Here is a 20,055-nt window from a genome sequence, read left to right on the forward strand (position 1 = left end):
CAGCACAGGGCAGCGCTGCTGGTCAGAGCGCGTCCTGAGGGACCCTGCATTTTTTTTATTTTTGAGTCCCCACCATCAATTCTCAGGTAAAATACGCGCCATAGCGCGTTTTTGCGATCACTGAATTCCAGTGTAATGATTCTGATCCGGGTAAGCGGAATATCCAGTGTAGTGATACTGATGCAGGTTAGCGGAATATCCAGTGTAGTGATACTGATGCAGGTTAGCGGAATATCCAGTGTAGTGATACTGATGCAGGTTAGCAGAATGTCCAGTGTAGTGATACTGATGCAGGTTAGCAGAATATCCAGTGTAGTGATACTGATGCAGGTTAGCGGAATATCCATTGTAGTGATACTGATGCGGGTTAGCAGAATATCCAGTGTAGTGATACTGATGCAGGTTAGCGGAATATCCAGTGTAGTGATACTGATGCAGGTTAGCGGAATATCCAGTGTAGTGATCCTGATGCAGGTTAGCGAAATATCCATTGTAGTGATACTGATGCAGGTTAGCAGTATATCCAGTGTAGTGATACTGATGCAGGTTAGCGGTATATCCAGTGTAGTGATACTGATGCAGGTTAGCAGAATGTCCAGTGTAGTGATACTGATGCGGGTTAGCAGAATATCCAGTGTAGTGATACTGATGCAGGTTAGCGGAATATCCAGTGTAGTGATAAAAATATGGGTTAGCAGAATATCCAGTGTAGTGATACTGATGCGGGTTAGCGGAATATCCAGTGTAGTGATAATGATGCAGGTTAGCGGCATAGCCAGTGTAGTGATACAGATGTGGATTTGCAGACTGTCCAGTGTAGTGATACTGATGCGGGTTAGCAGAATGTCCAGTGTAGTGATACAGATGCAGGTTAGCGGAATATCCAGTGTAGTGATACTGATGCAGGTTAGCGGAATATCCAGTGTAGTGATACTGATGCGGGTTAGCAGAATATCCAGTGTAGTGATACTGATGCGGGTTAGCGGAATATCCAGTGTAGTGATACTGATGCAGGTTATCGGAATATCCAGTGTAGTGATACTGATGCGGGTTAGCGGAATATCCAGTGTAGTGATACTGATGCAGGTTATCGGAATATCCAGTGTAGTGATACTGATGCAGGTTAGCGGAATATCCAGTGTAGTGATACTGATGTAGGTTAGCGGAATATCCAGTGTAGTGATACTGATGCAGGTTAGCGGAATATCCAGTGTAGTGATACTGATGCAGGTTAGCGGAATATCCAGTGTAGTGATACTGATGCAGGTTAGCAGAATGTCCAGTGTAGTGATACTGATGCAGGTTAGCAGAATATCCAGTGTAGTGATACTGATGCGGGTTAGCGGAATATCCAGTGTAGTGATACTGATGCAGGTTAGCAGAATGTCCAGTGTAGTGATACTGATGCAGGTTAGCGGAATATCCAGTGTAGTGATACTGATGCGGGTTAGCAGAATATCCAGTGTAGTGATACTGATGCGGGTTAGCGGAATATCCAGTGTAGTGATACTGATGCAGGTTATCGGAATATCCAGTGTAGTGATACTGATGCAGGTTAGCGGAATATCCAGTGTAGTGATACTGATGTAGGTTAGCGGAATATCCAGTGTAGTGATACTGATGCAGGTTAGCGGAATATCCAGTGTAGTGATACTGATGCAGGTTAGCAGAATGTCCAGTGTAGTGATACTGATGCAGGTTAGCAGAATATCCAGTGTAGTGATAAGGATGCGGGTTAGCAGAATATCCAGTGTAGTGATACTGATGCAGGTTAGCGGAATATCCATTGTAGTGATACTGATGCGGGTTAGCAGAATATCCAGTGTAGTGATACTGATGCAGGTTAGCGGAATATCCAGTGTAGTGATACTGATGCAGGTTAGCGGAATATCCAGTGTAGTGATCCTGATGCAGGTTAGCGAAATATCCATTGTAGTGATACTGATGCAGGTTAGCAGTATATCCAGTGTAGTGATACTGATGCAGGTTAGCGGTATATCCAGTGTAGTGATACTGATGCAGGTTAGCAGAATGTCCAGTGTAGTGATACTGATGCGGGTTAGCAGAATATCCAGTGTAGTGATACTGATGCAGGTTAGCGGAATATCCAGTGTAGTGATACTGATGCAGGTTAGCAGAATGTCCAGTGTAGTGATACTGATGCGGGTTAGCAGAATATCCAGTGTAGTGATACTGATGCAGGTTAGCGGAATATCCAGTATAGTGATAAAAATATGGGTTAGCAGAATATCCAGTGTAGTGATACTGATGCGGGTTAGCGGAATATCCAGTGTAGTGATAATGATGCAGGTTAGCGGCATAGCCAGTGTAGTGATACAGATTTGGATTTGCAGACTGTCCAGTGTAGTGATACTGATGCGGGTTAGCAGAATGTCCAGTGTAGTGATACTGATGCAGGTTAGCAGAATATCCAGTGTAGTGATACTGATGCGGGTTAGCGGAATATCCAGTGTAGTGATACTGATGCGGGTTAGCGGAATATCCAGTGTAGTGATACTGATGCAGGTTAGCAGAATATCCAGTGTAGTGATACTGATGCGGGTTAGCGGAATATCCAGTGTAGTGATACTGATGCGGGTTAGCGGAATATCCAGTGTAGTGATACTGATGCAGGTTAGCGGAATGTCCAGTGTAATGATACTGATGCAGGTTAGCAGAATATCCAGTGTAGTGATACAGATGCAGGTTAGCGGAATGTCCAGTGTAGTGATACTGATGCGGGTTAGCGGAATATCCAGTGTAGTGATACTGATGCGGGTTAGCGGAATATCCAGTGTAGTGATACTGATGCAGGTTATCGGAATATCCAGTGTAGTGATACTGATGCAGGTTAGCGGAATATCCAGTGTAGTGATACTGATGCAGGTTAGCGGAATATCCAGTGTAGTGATACTGGTGCAGGTTAGCGGAATATCCATTGTAGTGATACTGATGCGGGTTAGCGGAATATCCAGTGTAGTGATACTGATGCGGGTTAGTGGAATATCCAGTGTAGTGATACTGATGCAGGTTAGCGGAATATCCAGTGTAGTGATACAGATGCAGGTTAGCAGAATATCCAGGGTAGTGATACTGATGCAGGTTAGCGGAATATCCAGTGTAGTGATACTGATGCAGGTTATCGGAATATCCAGTGTAGTGATACTGATTCGGGTTAGCAGAATATCCAGTGTAGTGATACAGATGCGGGTTAGCGGAATATCCAGTGTAGTGATACTGGTGCAGGTTAGCGGAATATCCAGTGTAGTGATACAGATGCTGGTTAGCAGAATATCCAGGGTAGTGATACTGATTCGGGTTAGCAGAATATCCAGTGTAGTGATACAGATGCAGGTTAGCAGAATATCCAGGGTAGTGATACTGATTCGGGTTAGCAGAATATCCAGTGTAGTGATACAGATGCGGGTTAGCGGAATATCCAGTGTAGTGATACTGATGCAGGTTAGCGGAATATCCAGTGTAGTGATACAGATGCAGGTTAGCGGAATATCCAGTGTAGTGATACAGATGCGGGTTAGCGGAATATCCAGTGTAGTGATACTGATGCAGGTTATCGGAATGTCCAGTGTAATGATACTGATGCAGGTTATCGGAATGTCCAGTGTAATGATACTGATGCGGGTTAGCGGAATGTCCAGTGTAGTGATACTGATGCAGGTTATCGGAATGTCCAGTGTAGTGATACTGATGCGGGTTAGCGGAATGTCCAGTGTAGTGATACTGATGCGGGTTAGCGGAATATCCAGTGTAGTGATACTGATGCAGGTTAGCGGAATATCCAGTGTAGTGATACTGATGCAGGTTAGCGGAATATCCAGTGTAGTGATACAGATGCAGGTTAGCGGAATATCCAGTGTAGTGATACAGATGCGGGTTAGCGGAATATCCAGTGTAGTGATACTGATGCAGGTTATCGGAATGTCCAGTGTAATGATGCTGATGCAGGTTATCGGAATGTCCAGTGTAATGATACTGATGCGGGTTAGCGGAATGTCCAGTGTAGTGATACTGATGCAGGTTATCGGAATGTCCAGTGTAATGATACTGATGCGGGTTAGCGGAATGTCCAGTGTAGTGATACTGATGCGGGTTAGCGGAATGTCCAGTGTAGTGATACTGATGCAGGAACTGAAGTGCAGAACACAACCAGGAACCTGGAGACGAGCCATTAAGCCTTAGAGATTAGTTGTACTGGCATTTCTCTGATGTCCTAGTGGATGCTGGGGACTCCGTAAGGACCGTGGGGAATAGACGGCTCCGCAGGAGACTGGGCACATCTAAAGAAAGATTTAGGACTACCTGGTGTGCACTGGCTCCTCCCACTATGACCCTCCTCCAAGCCTCAGTTAGATTTCTGTGCCCTGCTGAGCTGGATGCACACTAGGGGCTCTCCTGAGCTCCTAGGAAGAAAGTATATGTTAGGTTTTTTATTTTCAGTGAGACCTGCTGGCAACAGGCTCACTGAACCGAGGGACTAAGGGGAGAAGAAGCGAACCTACCTAAGTGGTGGTAGCTTGAGCTTATTAGGCTACTGGACACCATTAGCTCCAGAGGGATCGCACACAGGACCCGACCTCGTCGTCCGGTCCCGGAGCCGCGCCGCCGTCCCCCTTACAGAGCCAGAAGCAAGAAGGTCCGGAAAATCGGCGGCTGAAGACTTCTGTCTTCTCCAAGGTAGCGCACAGCACTGCAGCTGTGCGCCATTGCTCCTCATGCATATCACACAATGCGGTCACTGATGGGTGCAGGGCGCTGGGGGGGGGCGCCCTGAGCAGCAATATTAACACCTTGGCTTACGAACTTACACCATATATAGCCCCAGGGGCTATATAGGTGTTTATTAACCCCTGCCAGAACTTTTACAATAGCGGGAGAAAGCCCGCCGAAAAAGGGGCGGAGCCTTCTCCATCAGCACACTGGCGCCATTTTTCCCTCACCGCTCCGCTGGAAGGATCGCTCCCTGGCTCTTCCCTGCAGTCCTGCACTACAGAAAAGGGTAAAAAAGAGAGGGGGGGGCACAAATTAGGCGCAGTATAAATATATTATGCAGCTATAAGGGGAAAACACGTTTTATAGGTGATATCCCTGTGATATATAGCGCTCTGGTGTGTGCTGGCATACTCTCCCTCTGTCTCCCCAAAGGGCTTTTTGGGGTCCTGTCCTCTGTAAGAGCATTCCCTGTGTGTCTGCTGTGTGCCGGTACTGCTGTGTCGACATGTATGAGGAGGATAATGATGTGGAGGCGGAGCAAATGCCTGTGAATGTGATGTCACCCCCTGCGGGGTTGACACCTGTGTGGTTGGACTTACGGAAGGAATTGCGTGAAAGTGTCAACTCCTTACACAAAAGGTTTGACGACATAGGGCAGCCGGCTACACAGCTTGTGCCTGTTCCAGCGTCTCAAATGTCATCAGGGGCTTTAAAACGCTCGCTACCTCAGGTGACAGATACAGACGTCGACACGGATACCGACTCCAGTGTCGACGATGATGAGACTAGTGTACCCTCCAATAGGTCCACCCGTTACATGATTGAGGCAATGAAAAATGTTTTACACATTTCTGATAATACCCCAGGTACCACAAAAAAGGGTATTATGTTTGGTGAGAAAAAACTACCTGTAGTTTTTCCTGCATCTGAGGAATTAAATGAGGTGTGTGAGGAAGTGTGGACTTCACCCGATAAGAAATTGATAATTTAAAAACGGTTATTGGCAGCGTACCCTTTCCCGCCAGAGGATAGGTCACGTTGGGAAACACCCCCTAGGGTAGTTAAGGTGCTGACACGCTTATCAAAGAAGGTGGCACTACCGTCTCCGGATACGGCCACCCTGAAGGAACCTGCTGATAGGAAGCAGGAAGCTACCCTAAAAGCTATTTACACACACACGGGCATTATATTGCGACCAGCGATTGCATCAGCTTGGATGTGCAGTGCTGCTGCTGCGTGGTCAGATTCCCTGTCGGATAATATTGATACCATGGATAGGGACAGTATTTTGCTGACGATTGAGCATATGAAAGATGCAGTCTTATACATGCGTGATGCACAGAGGGATATTTGCCGGCTGGCATCAAGAATAAGCGCTATGTCCATTGCCGCCAGAAGGGGGTTATGGACTCGGTAATGGTCTGGCGATGCCGACTCAAAACGGCACATGGAAGTTTTGCCCTACAAGGGGTTGGAACTGTTTGGGGATGGTCTTTCTGACCTCGTGTCCACAGCTACTGCTGGGAAATCAACCTTTTTGCCACAGCCTGCCCCACAGCAAAAGAAAGCACCGTATTATCAGGTACAGTCCTTTCGGCCCCAGAAAAAAGCAAGAGGGCTAGAGGCTCATCATTTCTGCCGAGAGGCAAAGGTAGAGGAAAAAAGCTGTAACACACAGCTAGTTCCCAAGAGCAGAAGTCCTCCCCCGCGTCCGGTAAGTCCACAGCTTGACGCAGGGGCTGCTCAGGCGGACCCGGTACGGTGGGGGCCCGTCTCAGGAATTTCAGCGCTCAGTGGGATCTCTCACAAGTGGATCCCTGGGTCTTTCAAGTAATATTTCAGGGGTACAGGCTGGAATTCGAGACGTCTCCCCCCCACCGTTTCCTAAAATCTGCCTTACCGGCAACTCCCTCTGCCAGGGAGGCGGTGTTGGTGGCTGTTCAAAAACTGTATTCACAGCAAGTGATTGTCAAGGTACCCCTCCTTCAGCAAGGAAAGGGTTACTATTCCACAATGTTTGTGGTACCGAAACCGGACGGTTCGGTGAGACCCATCTTAAATCCTAAAATCCTTAAACACTTTTATCAAAAGGTTCAAGTTCAAGATGGAATCGCTCAGGGCGGTTATTGCGAGCCTGGAGGAGGGGGACTACATTGCTGTTCCTTGGTGGCCAACTGATCTGACAACAGTTTTTAGTTTGTGGATTTCCTAACATACATTTTTTTACTATTATTTAGACTGCTATATTCACGTCTAACACTGACTCTGTTTTAGTTAATACTTTAATACCCCCCCCCCCCCCCCCACAATCCTCTGTTTCCAAAAATCTCCCACCTAATCCGTCTGCAGGTACTGGTTTGGATGGAGATTTGGAGGATGAGGACCACTTGCCGCGCTCTACTAAAGCAGATATTCCTGCTGTCCTGGTGGAAATGAGAAACCTACAGAACGTAATTCGGGGGGATGTCCGAGAGGGGCTCTCTGGCAGTAAAATGGTGTACCAGTATTGGTTAACATCGTTATTGCATACTTGCCTACATGGCAAATCTAGTGGGCTGATGTGGCAAGCTTTGTAAGATGTTGGTGCTTTGGAGGGAGACTGCTTGCTTAGCAGCTTCATCAGCCAGTCTGTTACTCTGGGCAATACATTTTTGACCACGTGTGCGCCTGATATTTACCAAGGTTAGAACTTGCTGATGGTGTGTTGTAGTCCTCTCAAAAGCAGTGAGAAAGTGTCCAGACAGCCAGTGTGCATTCTCATTTGGTCAGTCTATTGGCTGTCACACGTTTTGTCTGTACAGAGGCTGTTTGCTGGACAGCATGTGGGACATGCACATGGACAGAATGTCATAGTACTATGTCACTGGTTTTATCTTCCAAGGGTACAGCAATGGCTACCCCTCTCTTACATGGTTTCATGTCTCAGGCAATGGGGTCCGTCATGACAGGCCGGCCTTTTTCCCGGATACCTTAATATGAAAATCATCACCAGTGACTTATGGTTACCTCAGTAAGTGTGGTTAATGAAAACCCGGTTACTGCCACCAGCAGAAGAATCCAAAAACATCAATGTATGGACACCAGACAGTCCCCTGCAGCTATCTGCATCCAGAATTATTAATTGCACACTCACTCACATTTCATTAGTAGCTTTGGCCGCACAGACTCGTAGATTCACCAAGAGGCACAGGGAATACGCTAGAATTAATCTATCTTTTAATTCGAACAAAATCATCCAAGGTATGATTATAAAAATTACAAATACTGACAGACATAAAGTACATAAATCTCAGAAAAATCATAGGAGATAATAATTCAGAAGCCTAACACACTCATTTAGGATCCTGCTGTGGGTGATTGCACAGTTTGAGCTCATCGATTCACCTCCAGCCACAGCTGCACCCTATGAGAATGAAGACCGACTCTTAAGGGAGGCTGGTACTTATTCCAGCTTCAATCCCTCCCACCTTCCTGATTTTTAAGTGGCTCAATGCTGGACACTGGATATGAAGGTATCATATGCTTTCTCTACATAGCTGTCTGCAAAAAGATTGGGGAGTGGGAAGTGACATTCCATTCTCTTTAAGAGTTGAAATTCTACTTTCATTTTATTGCCTAGCATGACTATCTAGGTCTGGTTTGTTTGAGGATGAAAGATACAATTTCCTACCCTCAAACATTTATGACTGGTACAAGATTAGAGATCCTTATCTATCATCCTGGCTCCAGGAGCATCAATCCTTCACCCAGGTTTGTGCATCCATAAAATCATATATAGGACACATGGATGAAATAAAATCATTTATTTTACATTCTGATACAAGAACATTTCTAATATTGCTGTTCTGCGTGTAAGTGTAAGCTCCGTCACAGGGTCCAATGTGAAGCTGAAGTAGCCTAGAGGATGGTGCTTGTCCCCATGTAACTGGGTAAGATGCACTACCCTGGGTCTCGTGTAGTTGTAAATCTTTACCATAATTTGGAAGACCCTATCTCAATTTTGGAAGGTGGGGTCTCAGTGAGGGCCTGTCTGATACCCACAAATGTCTGTGTGTGTCACCTTTCTGGTTGTATACAGGCCACTAGTGTTTGTACTGGAAGTGTAATAGCTGAGTAGTATTTTATACACTGTTGGCAATAAGAAGCCATGCCTAGGTAGGTCTTATTAGCTTTTCTGGTAAGTGGAAGTTCCCTGATGCACTTTTTTCTTACGTCCTAGAGGATGCTGGGGTCCATTTTAGTATCATGGGGTATAGACTGTTCCACAGGAGCCTTCAGTACTTTAAGTTTTTTCAACAGTGTGAACTGGCTCCTCCCTCTATGCCCCTCCTCCAGACCTCAGTTTAGAAAATGTGCCCGGGAGACTGGCTACACATCAGTGAAATAAAAATGTAGTGAATGCAGCCCTGCGCTGTTATGTAAGCAGCTGGTCTTAAATCAATGGAATTCACCCTCAAAATTCCACAAGTGCAAATATTTGTATGTAAAAAGAGAGATAAAAACCAGCGCTGTTACTGTTTTATAATAAAAACAATAAACACAGTTATATAAAACGTCTGACTAAGCTGTTATGCGAGCTGTTCCATGGGGTCTTCAAGATGATTCAACATAATTAGAAAGACACTCACTTTCAAATTCAGTCTCGCATTCCCATAAAGCAGGGGTGGGGAACCTTTTTTCTACCAAGGGCCATTGGGATATTTATAAAATCCTTCAGGGGCCATACAAGAATTATCAACTTAAAAATGAGCCTGCCCCCAGTAGTTATGCCCCCAGTCAGTAGTTATGCCCCCAGTAGATATACACCCAGTCAGCAGTTATGCCCCCAGTAGATATCCCCCCAGTCAGTTGTTATGCCCCAGCAGATATGCCCCCAGTCAGTTGTTATGCCCCATTAGATATGCCCCGTCACTTGTTATGCCCCATTAGATATGCCACCAGTCAGGTGTTATGCCCCATTAGATATGCCCCCTAGTAGCGACGCTTACACACACACATTAAAAGGAAAAAAAAACAATACTCACCAGCCCGCTCCTGCTTCCGGACCGTTGCCCTCCGCCTGGGCGCTCGCTCCTCAGAACTATGGGAGAGAAGTCATGACATCTCTCCCATAACACCGCACAGCAGCACACGCACACTGCCAGAGCCGGAAGCCAGAGCTCAGGAGTGAGCGTACCTGCCTCCGACTGCTACTGAGGGTTGGAAGCCAGGCGTCCACTAGTAACAAAATCTCAGCGGGCGCCTGGCTAGGTGAGCCTGGCCGGGCCAGATCAAGTGGCTCTGCGGGCCTTATAAGGCCCTCGGGCCTGAGGTTCCCCACCCCTGCCATAAAGGTATCTTTTATATTGATAGCAGAGTAAAAGATGATTTTTTTCAAAGAAACCGCAAACAATAGGAATAAGACTTACATTAAAATTCAGTCTCGAGTGCACTGAAAGGTTTCTTTATCTCCCACACGTTGTAGACAGGAGACCAGCAGACCGATGTAGTTAAAATCACACACAGATTTATTTCATGAGACTAAAACACACATGGATTCTGCAACACAAGAACGTCCCGCAATAGATGGATGTTTGTCACAGCATGGATACTTCAACGCGTTTCAAGGATTTGACAAAAGGGACAAAGGGGAGAGAATCCTTGAAACCCGTTGAAGTATCCATGCTGTGACAAACATCCATCTATTGCGGGACGTTCTTTTGTTGCAGAATCCATGTGTGTTTTAGTCTCATGAAATAAATCTGTGTGTGATTTTAACTACATCGGTCTGCTGGTCTCCTGTCTACAACGTGTGGGAGATAAAGAAACCTTTCAGTGCACTCGAGACTGAATTTTAATGTAAGTCTTATTCCTATTGTTTGCTGTTTCTTTGAAAAAATCATCTTTTACTCTGCTATCAATATAAAAGATACCTTTATGGGAATGCGAGACTGAATTTGAAAGTGAGTGTCTTTCTAATTACGTTGAATCATCTTGAAGACCCCATTGGAACAGCTCGCATAACAGCTTAGTCAGACGTTTTATATAACCGTGTTTATTGTTTTTATTATAAAACAGTAAAGGCCCCCATCCACTAGTCCGATTTGGGCAGTTTTCTTCAGATTTCGACACATCTGACCGTCATATCTGAAGAAAAGTGTCACATTGGATGGCTCTTCCGATCCGATGCGCACTCCCGTGTCAGATATATCTGAACTACAGATCTCTGAGGCTGCCCCAACTATTTATCTGAATCTGAAGAAAATAGGTACACATCGGATTGTTTTTTTTACTTCAGATGTATCTGATCAGATTCATCTGAAGCGTCACTTGACTGGCATCTCCCTGACCACTCCCACCCACCAAGAGTGGGAACAGCGGCAGCAGCAGCATCAGATCAATCGCATGTAGCATGTGTGCATCAGATATATCTGATGCGATCTGGCACATGATATATCGCATCAGATATATCTGAAGTGAATGTAATTAAAATTAAAGCCAGGGTCTGATCCAATTCCCGGGACTCTCCCGAGAGAGTTCAAGAGAAATCTAATGCTATCTGCAGTTCAGACAAGTCTGAGTAGTGGATGGCCACCTTTACAGCGCTGGTTTTTATCTCTCTTTTTATACACATCAGTGAAGCTCTACCGAGTTTGCTGAAAAAGACTTTGTTAGGTTTTTTATTTTACAGGGAAGCTGCTGGCAACAGTTTCCCTGCTTCGTGGGACTTAGGCGGGGGAAGTAGGAACCAACTTCTCAGTTAGTTTAATGGCTCTGCTTCCACTGACAGGACACCATTAGCTCCTGAAGGGTACTGAACACAGCCCTTGCCTGGCTGCTGCTCACTCCCACAGCACTGCCGCTACCCCCTAACAGAGCCAGAAGTCAGAAGGCTGGGGAGTATTAACCGGAGACCTGCAGAGAGGGGCCCTCTGGTCATCATGGCGGTATAAAGGTACCAGCGCAGTGCGGGAAACTGCGCAGCAACATGTCTCTCAGCACAGGGTGCAGGGCGCGCAGGGGCATGGGCGCGCTCTGAGGGACATGATAAATCCTTACTCTCTCACTGGCAAAATGTACATACATGTGAGCCGCTGATGTACACTACCCCCGCCAGTAAAAATATTACTGTGGCTGAACCACGCCATTACGGGGGGCGGGGCTTCACCTCAGAATTGCTTGTAACACTCATTTGGCGCCATTTTCTCCTCACAGAGACGCCGGAACGCTGATCCTACAGGCTGCTTCTTCTCGCACATCGCTGATACAAGTACCAGGGTGTTATAGAAGGGGAGGGGAGCACATAATTTATTGAAGTCTGCGGACTTCACATTGGATATAAAACGCTGTTTTGGTATATATGTATATTCATTGTATATAATACATATTGGGCACGTGGTGTGGACTGGCAATTCCCTCTGGGTCCCTCTGACAGACATTAGTGTAGGTCTGTCCCCATTAGCTCCCGTGTGTGAGTGGTGTGACTACATGCGTGTATCATGTCTAGAGGAAGTAGTTCCCCAGAGGAACCTATTTTGGAGGCAGAAGAGTGTTCTGAGCCTGTGTGGGTGAGAAAGCTGCAGAGTAATATGGCTAAACTAGCAAGGAAATTTTCTGAGTCTGAAGAACAGACAAAGCAATGGAGACAGTCTGTGGAAGATGCTTTATTTGCTGATTCACCTACAACAGGCCTGGCCAACCTGTGGCTCTCCAGCTGTTGTAAAACTACAAGTCCCATCATGCTTTGGCACAGTTGTGCTATTAGGGAATGCTAAAACTGTGGCAGGGCATGCTGGGATGTGTAGTTTCACAACATCTGGAGAGCCACAGGTTGGCCAGACCTGACCTACAACATCCACTCGGGACCCCTCCAGTTCCCAGAAAATGTCCCTGGCTTAAATTATGCAAAGGTACACTGACGCAGATTCCGACACTGACGTCGACACTGGGGATTTGAGAGGGGTAGATCCCAAACTATCCAAGAGCATTCAATGTATGATAGTCTCTATAAAAGAGGTGTTGGAATTTCCTGACACAACACCTCTGCCTGAGGAAAAAGATTATTTTAAATTAAATAAAAAAACAGGTGGTGACTTTTCCTCCGTCTAAGGACTTTTTTGAGGAATCCTGGGCTAACCTGGAAAAGAAATTTGCTATCCCTAAAGGTTGCGGGTAGCATACCCTTTCCCTGAAGATGATAGGCGTAAGTGGGAGTCACCCCCAAAGATAGACACCTCAGTCTCTAGGTTGTCAAAGAAAATCATTTTACCTGCCCTCGGGGTCAGCTTCATTAAAAGAACCTGCTGACCGCAAATTAGAGACGACTTTAAAGTCCATCTATGTTGCTACGGGTACATTACTCAGGCCCACAATTGCTTCTGCGTGGGTAGGTAATGCAGTTGAAAAGTGTTAGTATTGACACAGTCGATAAAGATGACATGCTGCAAATTCTAGGTCATATTAAAGATTCTGCAGGTTACTTGGTTGAGGCTATGAAGGACGTAGTCTTACTGGGCTCACGGGCCTCTGCTATGGTGATTTCAGCCCGCAGGGCACTCTGCATACGTCAGTGGAATGCTGATGCAGAATCCAAAAGAAATATTGAAGCGCTCCCCTACAATGGTGAGGCTCTCTTTGGAGAGAAACTAGACTACTACATCTGGCAAGTCAGCATTTCTGCCGTCGGCAGCTGCAGCGGCTAAAAGAGTATATAATTCTCATACTATGCAGTCCTTTCGGCCAACAAGTACAAAAAGGCTAAAACGACCCCTTTTTTCACAGGAAAGGGGAGAGGAAAAGGTAGAAAACCTACAACACCCTCAGGCTTTCAGGAGCAGAAGCCAGCAACTACTTCTGCAAAAGCCACAGCATGATGCTGGGGCTCCTCTGCGGGAGTGCGATGGGGTGGGGGCATGTCTACTATTTTTTAGCCAAGTCTGGCTTCGCTCAGACCTGGATCCTTGGATTTTACATATAATATCCCAAGGTTACAAGTTGGAATATCAAGACCTGCCCCATGCCGATTTTTCAAATCAGCCTTACCAGTTTCTGCTCAAGACAGCACAAATGTCCTGAACGCAATACACATACTGTGTCAAGACAAAGTAATTGCCTTGGTTCCTGCTCAACAAAGGAACCAAGACTTTTATTCAAGCCTGTTTTGTGGTACCGAAGCCGGATGGCTCGGTCAGACCGATTTTAAACCTAAAATCTCTGAATCTTTATTTGAAAAGATTAAAATTCAAGATGGAATCCTTGAGAGTAGTGATTTTCAGCTTGGAAGAAAAGGAATTTCTGGTGTCAGTGGACATCAAGGATGCTTACTTGCATGTCCCCATTTACCCGCCACATCAAGCATACCTGAGGTTTGCGGTTCAGGATTGTCACTACCAATTCCAGACATTACCATTCGGGCTCTCCACGGCTCCGAGAATATTCAGCAAGATGATGGTTCTCCTTCGCAAACAAGGAGTCAACATAATTCCATATTTGGACGATCTCCTCATAAAAGCGAGATCCAGGGACAAGTTACTCCAGAACATAGTATTATCCCTGAAGGTGCTTCAACAGCATGGTTGGATCATCAACTTCCCAAAATCCCAGTTGGAACTGACAATGAGATTATCATTTTTGGGAATGATACTGGACACCGAGGTACAGAGAATATTTCTACCGGTGGAAAAGGCCCAGGAGATCCAGAACATGGTCAAACAACTTTTGAGACCAAGAACAGTATCAATTCATCAGTGCATTCGCCTGTTGGAGAAAATGGTAGCGGCTTACGAGGCGCTACAATATGGCCGTTTCCATGCCAGGGTCTTCCAGTGGGACCTACTGGACAAGTGGTCAGGGTCGCATCTCCACATGCATCAAAGGATAATCTTGTCGGCAAAAGCCAGAATTTCGCTCCTGTGGCTACAAATTTCTCACCTCCTGGAGGGACGCAGGTTCGGGATTCAGGCCTGGATCCTGGTGACCACGGAGCAAGTCTCCGAGGATGGGGAGCAGTCACGCAAGGAGAAAGCTTCCAAGGAAGATGGTCAAGTCAAGAAACTCGCCTTCACCTAAACATTCTGGAGTTGAGAGCTGTGTACAACAGCCTTCATCAAGCGGCACACCTTCTTCAAGGTCGTTCCATACAGATCCAGTCAGACAATGTAACGGCAGTAGCTCACATACACCGTCAAGGCGGAACAAAAAGCTGGGCGGCAATGGCAGAGGTGACAAAGATACTCCTCTGGGCAGAAAGACATGCAAAAGCTCTGTCTGCAATTTTCATTCCGGGAGTGGACAACTGGGAAGCAGACTTCCTCAGCAGACATGATCTCCATCCAGGAGAATGGGGCCTCCACCCAGAAGTCTTTGCGAAGGTACCAAGTCATTGGGGCGTTCCTCAAGTGGACATGATGGCATCTCGTGTCAACAAGAAGCTTCCGACATATTGTTCCAGGTCGAGAGACCCAGAAGCAATAGCAGTGGATGCACTGGTGACCCAGTGGGTGTTTCAGTCGGTGTATCTGTTCCCTCCACTTCCACTTGTTCCAAAGATTCTCAAGATCATCAGAAGAACAAGAGTTTGAGCAATTATCATTGCTCCAGACTGGCCAAGGAAGGTCTGGTATCCAGATCTTCAGGAGTTATTACTAGAAGATCCTCGGCCTCTTCCTCTTCGCAAGGACCTGCTTCAGCAGGGGCTGTTAGTTTATCATTACTTACCGCGGCTGCGTTTGACGGCATTGCTGTTGAGCGCCAGATCCTAGCCCGTAAGGGTATTCCCAATGAAGTCATTCCCACGTTTATTCTGGCCAGGAAAGGGGTAACGTTCAAACATTACCATCGTATTTGGAGAAAATATGTATCTTGGTGTGAATCCAAGAAGTCTCCTGCGGTTGAGTTTCAATTAGGACGTCTTCTCCGATTTCTACAGGCGGGTGTGGATGCTGGATTGAGATTAGGATCTATCAAGGTTCAGATTTCGGCCTTGTCAGTTTTCTTTCAAAAAAATTGGCTTCTCTTCCTGAGGTCCAGACATTCGTAAAGGGGGTTCTGCGCATCCAACCTCCCTTTGTGCCTCCTGCGGCGCCACGGGCTTTTAATGTGGTGTTGCAGTTCCTTAAATCGGACTGGTTTGAGCCTCTACAAGACGTAGAATTGAAGTTTCTCACTTGGAAAGTAGTCATGCTATTGGCCTTGGCCTCAGGCAGATGGGTGTCTGAGTTAGGATCTCTCTCATACAAGAGTCCTTACTTAATATTTCATGAAGATAGGGCTGAACTGAGAACATGTCAGCACTTTCTTCCAAAGGTTGTGTCTTCTTTTCATATCAACCAACCAACCAACCTGGGGTGGTGCTAGTGGCTTCTGACACCTCAGCCATCTCAAAATCCTTGGATGTCATCAGAGCGTTGAGGATTTATGTTGCAATAACGGCTAGGATAAGGAAAACAGAATCTTAGTTTGTCCTTTATAACCCCAACAAGATTGGGGGTCCTGCTTCTAAGCAGACTATTGTGCGCTGGATCAGGGGTACCATTCAGTACGCTCATTCCACGGCAGGATTGCCGTTACCGACTTCGGTAAAATCCCACTCTACAAGGAATGTGGGTTCGTCCTGGGCGGCTGCCCGGGGTGTCTCAACTTTACAAATCTGCCGAGCTGCTACTTGGTCAGGTGCAAGCACATTTGCTAAGTTTTATAAGTTTGACACCTTGGCTGCTGACGACCTAAGATTTGTTCAGTCAGTTCTGCAGGAACACTAGCACTTTCCCGCCTGTACTGGGAGCTTTGGTATATCCCCATGGTACTAAAATGGACCCCAGTATCCTCTAGGACGTAAGAGAAAATAGGATTTTAATTACCTGCCGGTAAATCCTTTTCTCATAGTCCGTAGAGGATGCTGGGCGCCCGCCCAGTGCTCATTTTTCCTGCTGATAACGTTTATCTTTTTGCACATTTTTTCATGTGTTCAGATGTTAACAGCTGTTGCTGTTGCGTTATGCATGCTGGTTGGCATGACATGTTAAAGGCCATGTTAGCCGACATGATGTTTATGGATGGTGTGAATCTCGCCACAAGTTTAATAATAATTCCTCTCGAGAGAATGTCCGTCTCCTCGGGCACAGTTCCTATACGGAGGTCTGGAGGAGGGGCATAGAGGGAGGAGCCAGTTCACACTGGTATACTTGTGCTATTAGTTGCAATTTCATTTTAGATTCTCTGTGTCTGGTCTGGGCAAGGAAAGGAGCAGGGTTTTGGTATCTGAAAGGGAACTTTCAAATGAGTCAGAGCAACAAAACGGATCAATATACTGAATGAGGGCTGTACTGTGCCGTGGAAGGAAGACAGAAAGGTTATTGGCCAGAGATTGAGGAAATAACTCGGAGTAACCATTGGAGATCAATCTTGTGTAGACTGAATATGTTATAGTTAGACTGAGTGATTTATGAACAAAATAAATGCAATGTGTTTTTGATTAATGGTAACGCTGACACTACTACAGAGACGCCAATGTAACCCAAGTGGGGTTCTGCCTACAATACAGAAATGCTCGTCCTTTATTCATTATGAGTAATATTTTGTCTAATACAATCTTCTCATTGGTTGGCGTGATGATCTCGGGACTTTCCAGACAGCTGGCGAAATGATAACATCTTGTGGTTGGCTGGTCATTTTATGATTGACAGCAAATCTAATTGATAAACATTTAACTAGAATGAGTTATATGATTTTAGTAATTTACTTTGTTTAATATCGTTAAAATGAAACTGAGTATTCCAATACTGTATTGATATTTATCTGTGATAGTTTCTTAGCTTGACCGCACACTATTGTGACATGAGTAACCAGAGCCCTTGATAGTTTAATTATTATGAGAACAGCAAGCTATTGCTATATACCAGGGCTGGCCAAACCGGTCCTCGAGATCTACCAACAGTTCATGTTTTCCAGGCCTCCTGGAGATCTGTAGAATTGTCAGTTAGGAATGAATGCAGCACATCTTAATTAGTAATGACTACACCTGTGCTCTTGCAAGGTGGGCTGGAAAATGTGAACCGTTGGTAGATCTCGAAAACTGGTTTGGCCAGCCCTGCTATATACACATATATGCTCTCCGCACCTGATGCACTGACCGTGCAGGTGTCATGCTGTCCCTATAAAGTGCACGGTTCTGCTATAATTTACAGGCTGGCATATTGTGAATGTTACATAAACATGGTAAATCCCCTGCACTGCAGCATTTATAGGTCTCCTGGACATAGCACATCTCCCCTACAAGCCTGGGGGAAGGAGGAACGCTTCACACGTTTCAGCTTTCATTTTATACAATAATGTAATATTGGACAGCACATATTATAACTTTATTCTCACCACACATGGCTTTAATATTGCAAAGTGAATTCCAGCAGAAATAATTACAATAAAGATGTAAATCCTGCTCTATGCTTTATAGAGCATAAAACTGTATCCGGAAGATAGACATTGTCTAGTTAGACAGTCAATAGATAGACGCCATATGTTAGACACATATTAGGCCAACAGAGTCAAAAGGTCAACATGAAAAAGGTAGACGGAATCAAATGGTCCATTTAAAAAAGTAGATAGTTTTTGTTTTTTTTGTGTTTTTTTTATTTACATGTTTTAGGACTTTTTCATACGTTCTTTATCCATGTCCGCATAGAATTGGTTATAAACCTTGTGGCCAGTGCAGCGACCCACCAAGCCCGAAGCGTGGCTAGCGAAGCATTTCTACAATTGGGGGTCCCAGATGACAAAACTATCCACACAATCCCCAAAAATACAAAAAAATTATGTAAACCATTTTCATGTTGACCTTTTGACACTCGACCTTTTGACTGTCTAACATGTGATGTCTATCTATTGACTGTCTAACTAGACACAGTCTATTATACCACACCCGCATAAAACGCCAGGTGATGGGTTTTACATTGTACCTTGCATTACCTTGAATTTACCCATTTAATGACAATTTAAGGGTGTTTGACAAGAGTCTTTCTAGGAAAATGAAATTTATGGGTCATCATTTTATATAATTATTTTATTCCCAGCAGATGGATGTAACAGCAGGAATACATCAAAGGAAAATCTAATCTTACCTCCAGTTTGTGAAATAGAAGATGACGACATCCTCAATACCCCAATTATACATCCAGTACCCCACAGTGCAGATGTATCATCTGATCCTACTTCTAATGAGGAACGTTCTCCTGGTACATCAAGTACAGCTCTTAGAGTAGATAACATATTTCCCTCTTTTATAGATGCCAAATGCTCTACAGAGAACACACAGCTTATTACCCATCAGCCAGCTAAGGCAGGTGAGAGTTCATTTCCATGCTCTGAGTGTGGGAAATGTTTTTCAAAGAAATATCTTGTTAGACATCTTAGAGTTCACACAGGTGAAAAGCCATTTGCATGTTCTGACTGTGGGAAATGTTTTACATGGAAATCATCACTTGTTGACCATCAGAAACATCACAGAGGCGAGAAGCCATTTCCATGTTCTGAGTGTGGGAAAGGTTTTACACAGAGATCAGAGCTTGTTATACATCTGAGAAGTCACACAGGTGAGAAGCCATTTCCATGTTCTGAGTGTGGGAAATGTTTTACACGGAAAAGATATCTTGTTAGACATCAGAGAAATCACACAGGTGAGAGGCCATTTCCATGCTCTGAGTGTGGGAAATCGTTTACACGGAAAATATATCTTGTTACACATCAGAGAAGTCACACAGGTGAAAGGCCATTTCCATGTTCTGAGTGTGGGAAATGTTTTACACAGAAAAATGATCTTGTTGCACATCAGAGAATTCACACAGGTGAAAGGCCATTTCCATGCTCTGAGTGTGGGAAACGTTTTAAACAAAAACCAGTTCTTGTTATACATAAGAGAAGTCACACAGGTGAGAAACCATTTCCATGCTCTGAGTGTGGGAAATGTTTTACAACTAAATCAGATCTTGTTAGACATCAGAGAAGTCACACAACTTAACTATTGTCATGCACCGATTCTTGGAAATGTCAGAAATTAAATGGTTCACAAGAACTTCCTTTATTTACACTGGAGAAATGTGTTTACTAATGAGAAAATCCATGTGCCCTGCAGGGGAGCGAGATGTAACATGTGCAGAGAGAGTTCGATTTGAGTGGGTGGTTCTGTGCAGGGTAAATACTGGCTGCTTTATTTTTACACTGCAATTTAGATTTCAGTTTGAACATACCCCACCAAATCTAACTCTCTGCACATGTTACATCTGCCCCCCCCCCCCCCCAGCGTTGCGCATGGTTTTGCCCATGTGCTAACAAATTTGCTGCTGCGATCAGATC

General features: G+C 45.2%; 1 protein-coding gene across 2 annotated transcripts in view; it reads left to right on the forward strand.

Annotated features, from left to right (window-relative positions):
• The window catches only part of LOC135054593 (oocyte zinc finger protein XlCOF7.1-like), a 97,518-nt gene extending 77,731 nt beyond the window's left edge, over nt 1-19,787 (forward strand). Inside the window, exon 7 of one of the 2 annotated variants that reach the window (XM_063957764.1) lies at nt 18,777-19,787. In XM_063957764.1, coding sequence (XP_063813834.1) covers nt 18,777-19,720 — 944 coding nt within the window. In that variant the 3' untranslated portion in view covers nt 19,721-19,787. The remainder of the gene's footprint in view (nt 1-18,776) is intronic. The other variant, XM_063957765.1, reaches the window with a different exon arrangement.
• The last annotated feature ends 268 nt before the right edge of the window (nt 19,788-20,055 follow it).

Source organism: Pseudophryne corroboree, chromosome 3, assembly GCF_028390025.1.
Source record: "Pseudophryne corroboree isolate aPseCor3 chromosome 3, aPseCor3.hap2, whole genome shotgun sequence".
NCBI lineage: Eukaryota > Metazoa > Chordata > Amphibia > Anura > Myobatrachidae > Pseudophryne > Pseudophryne corroboree.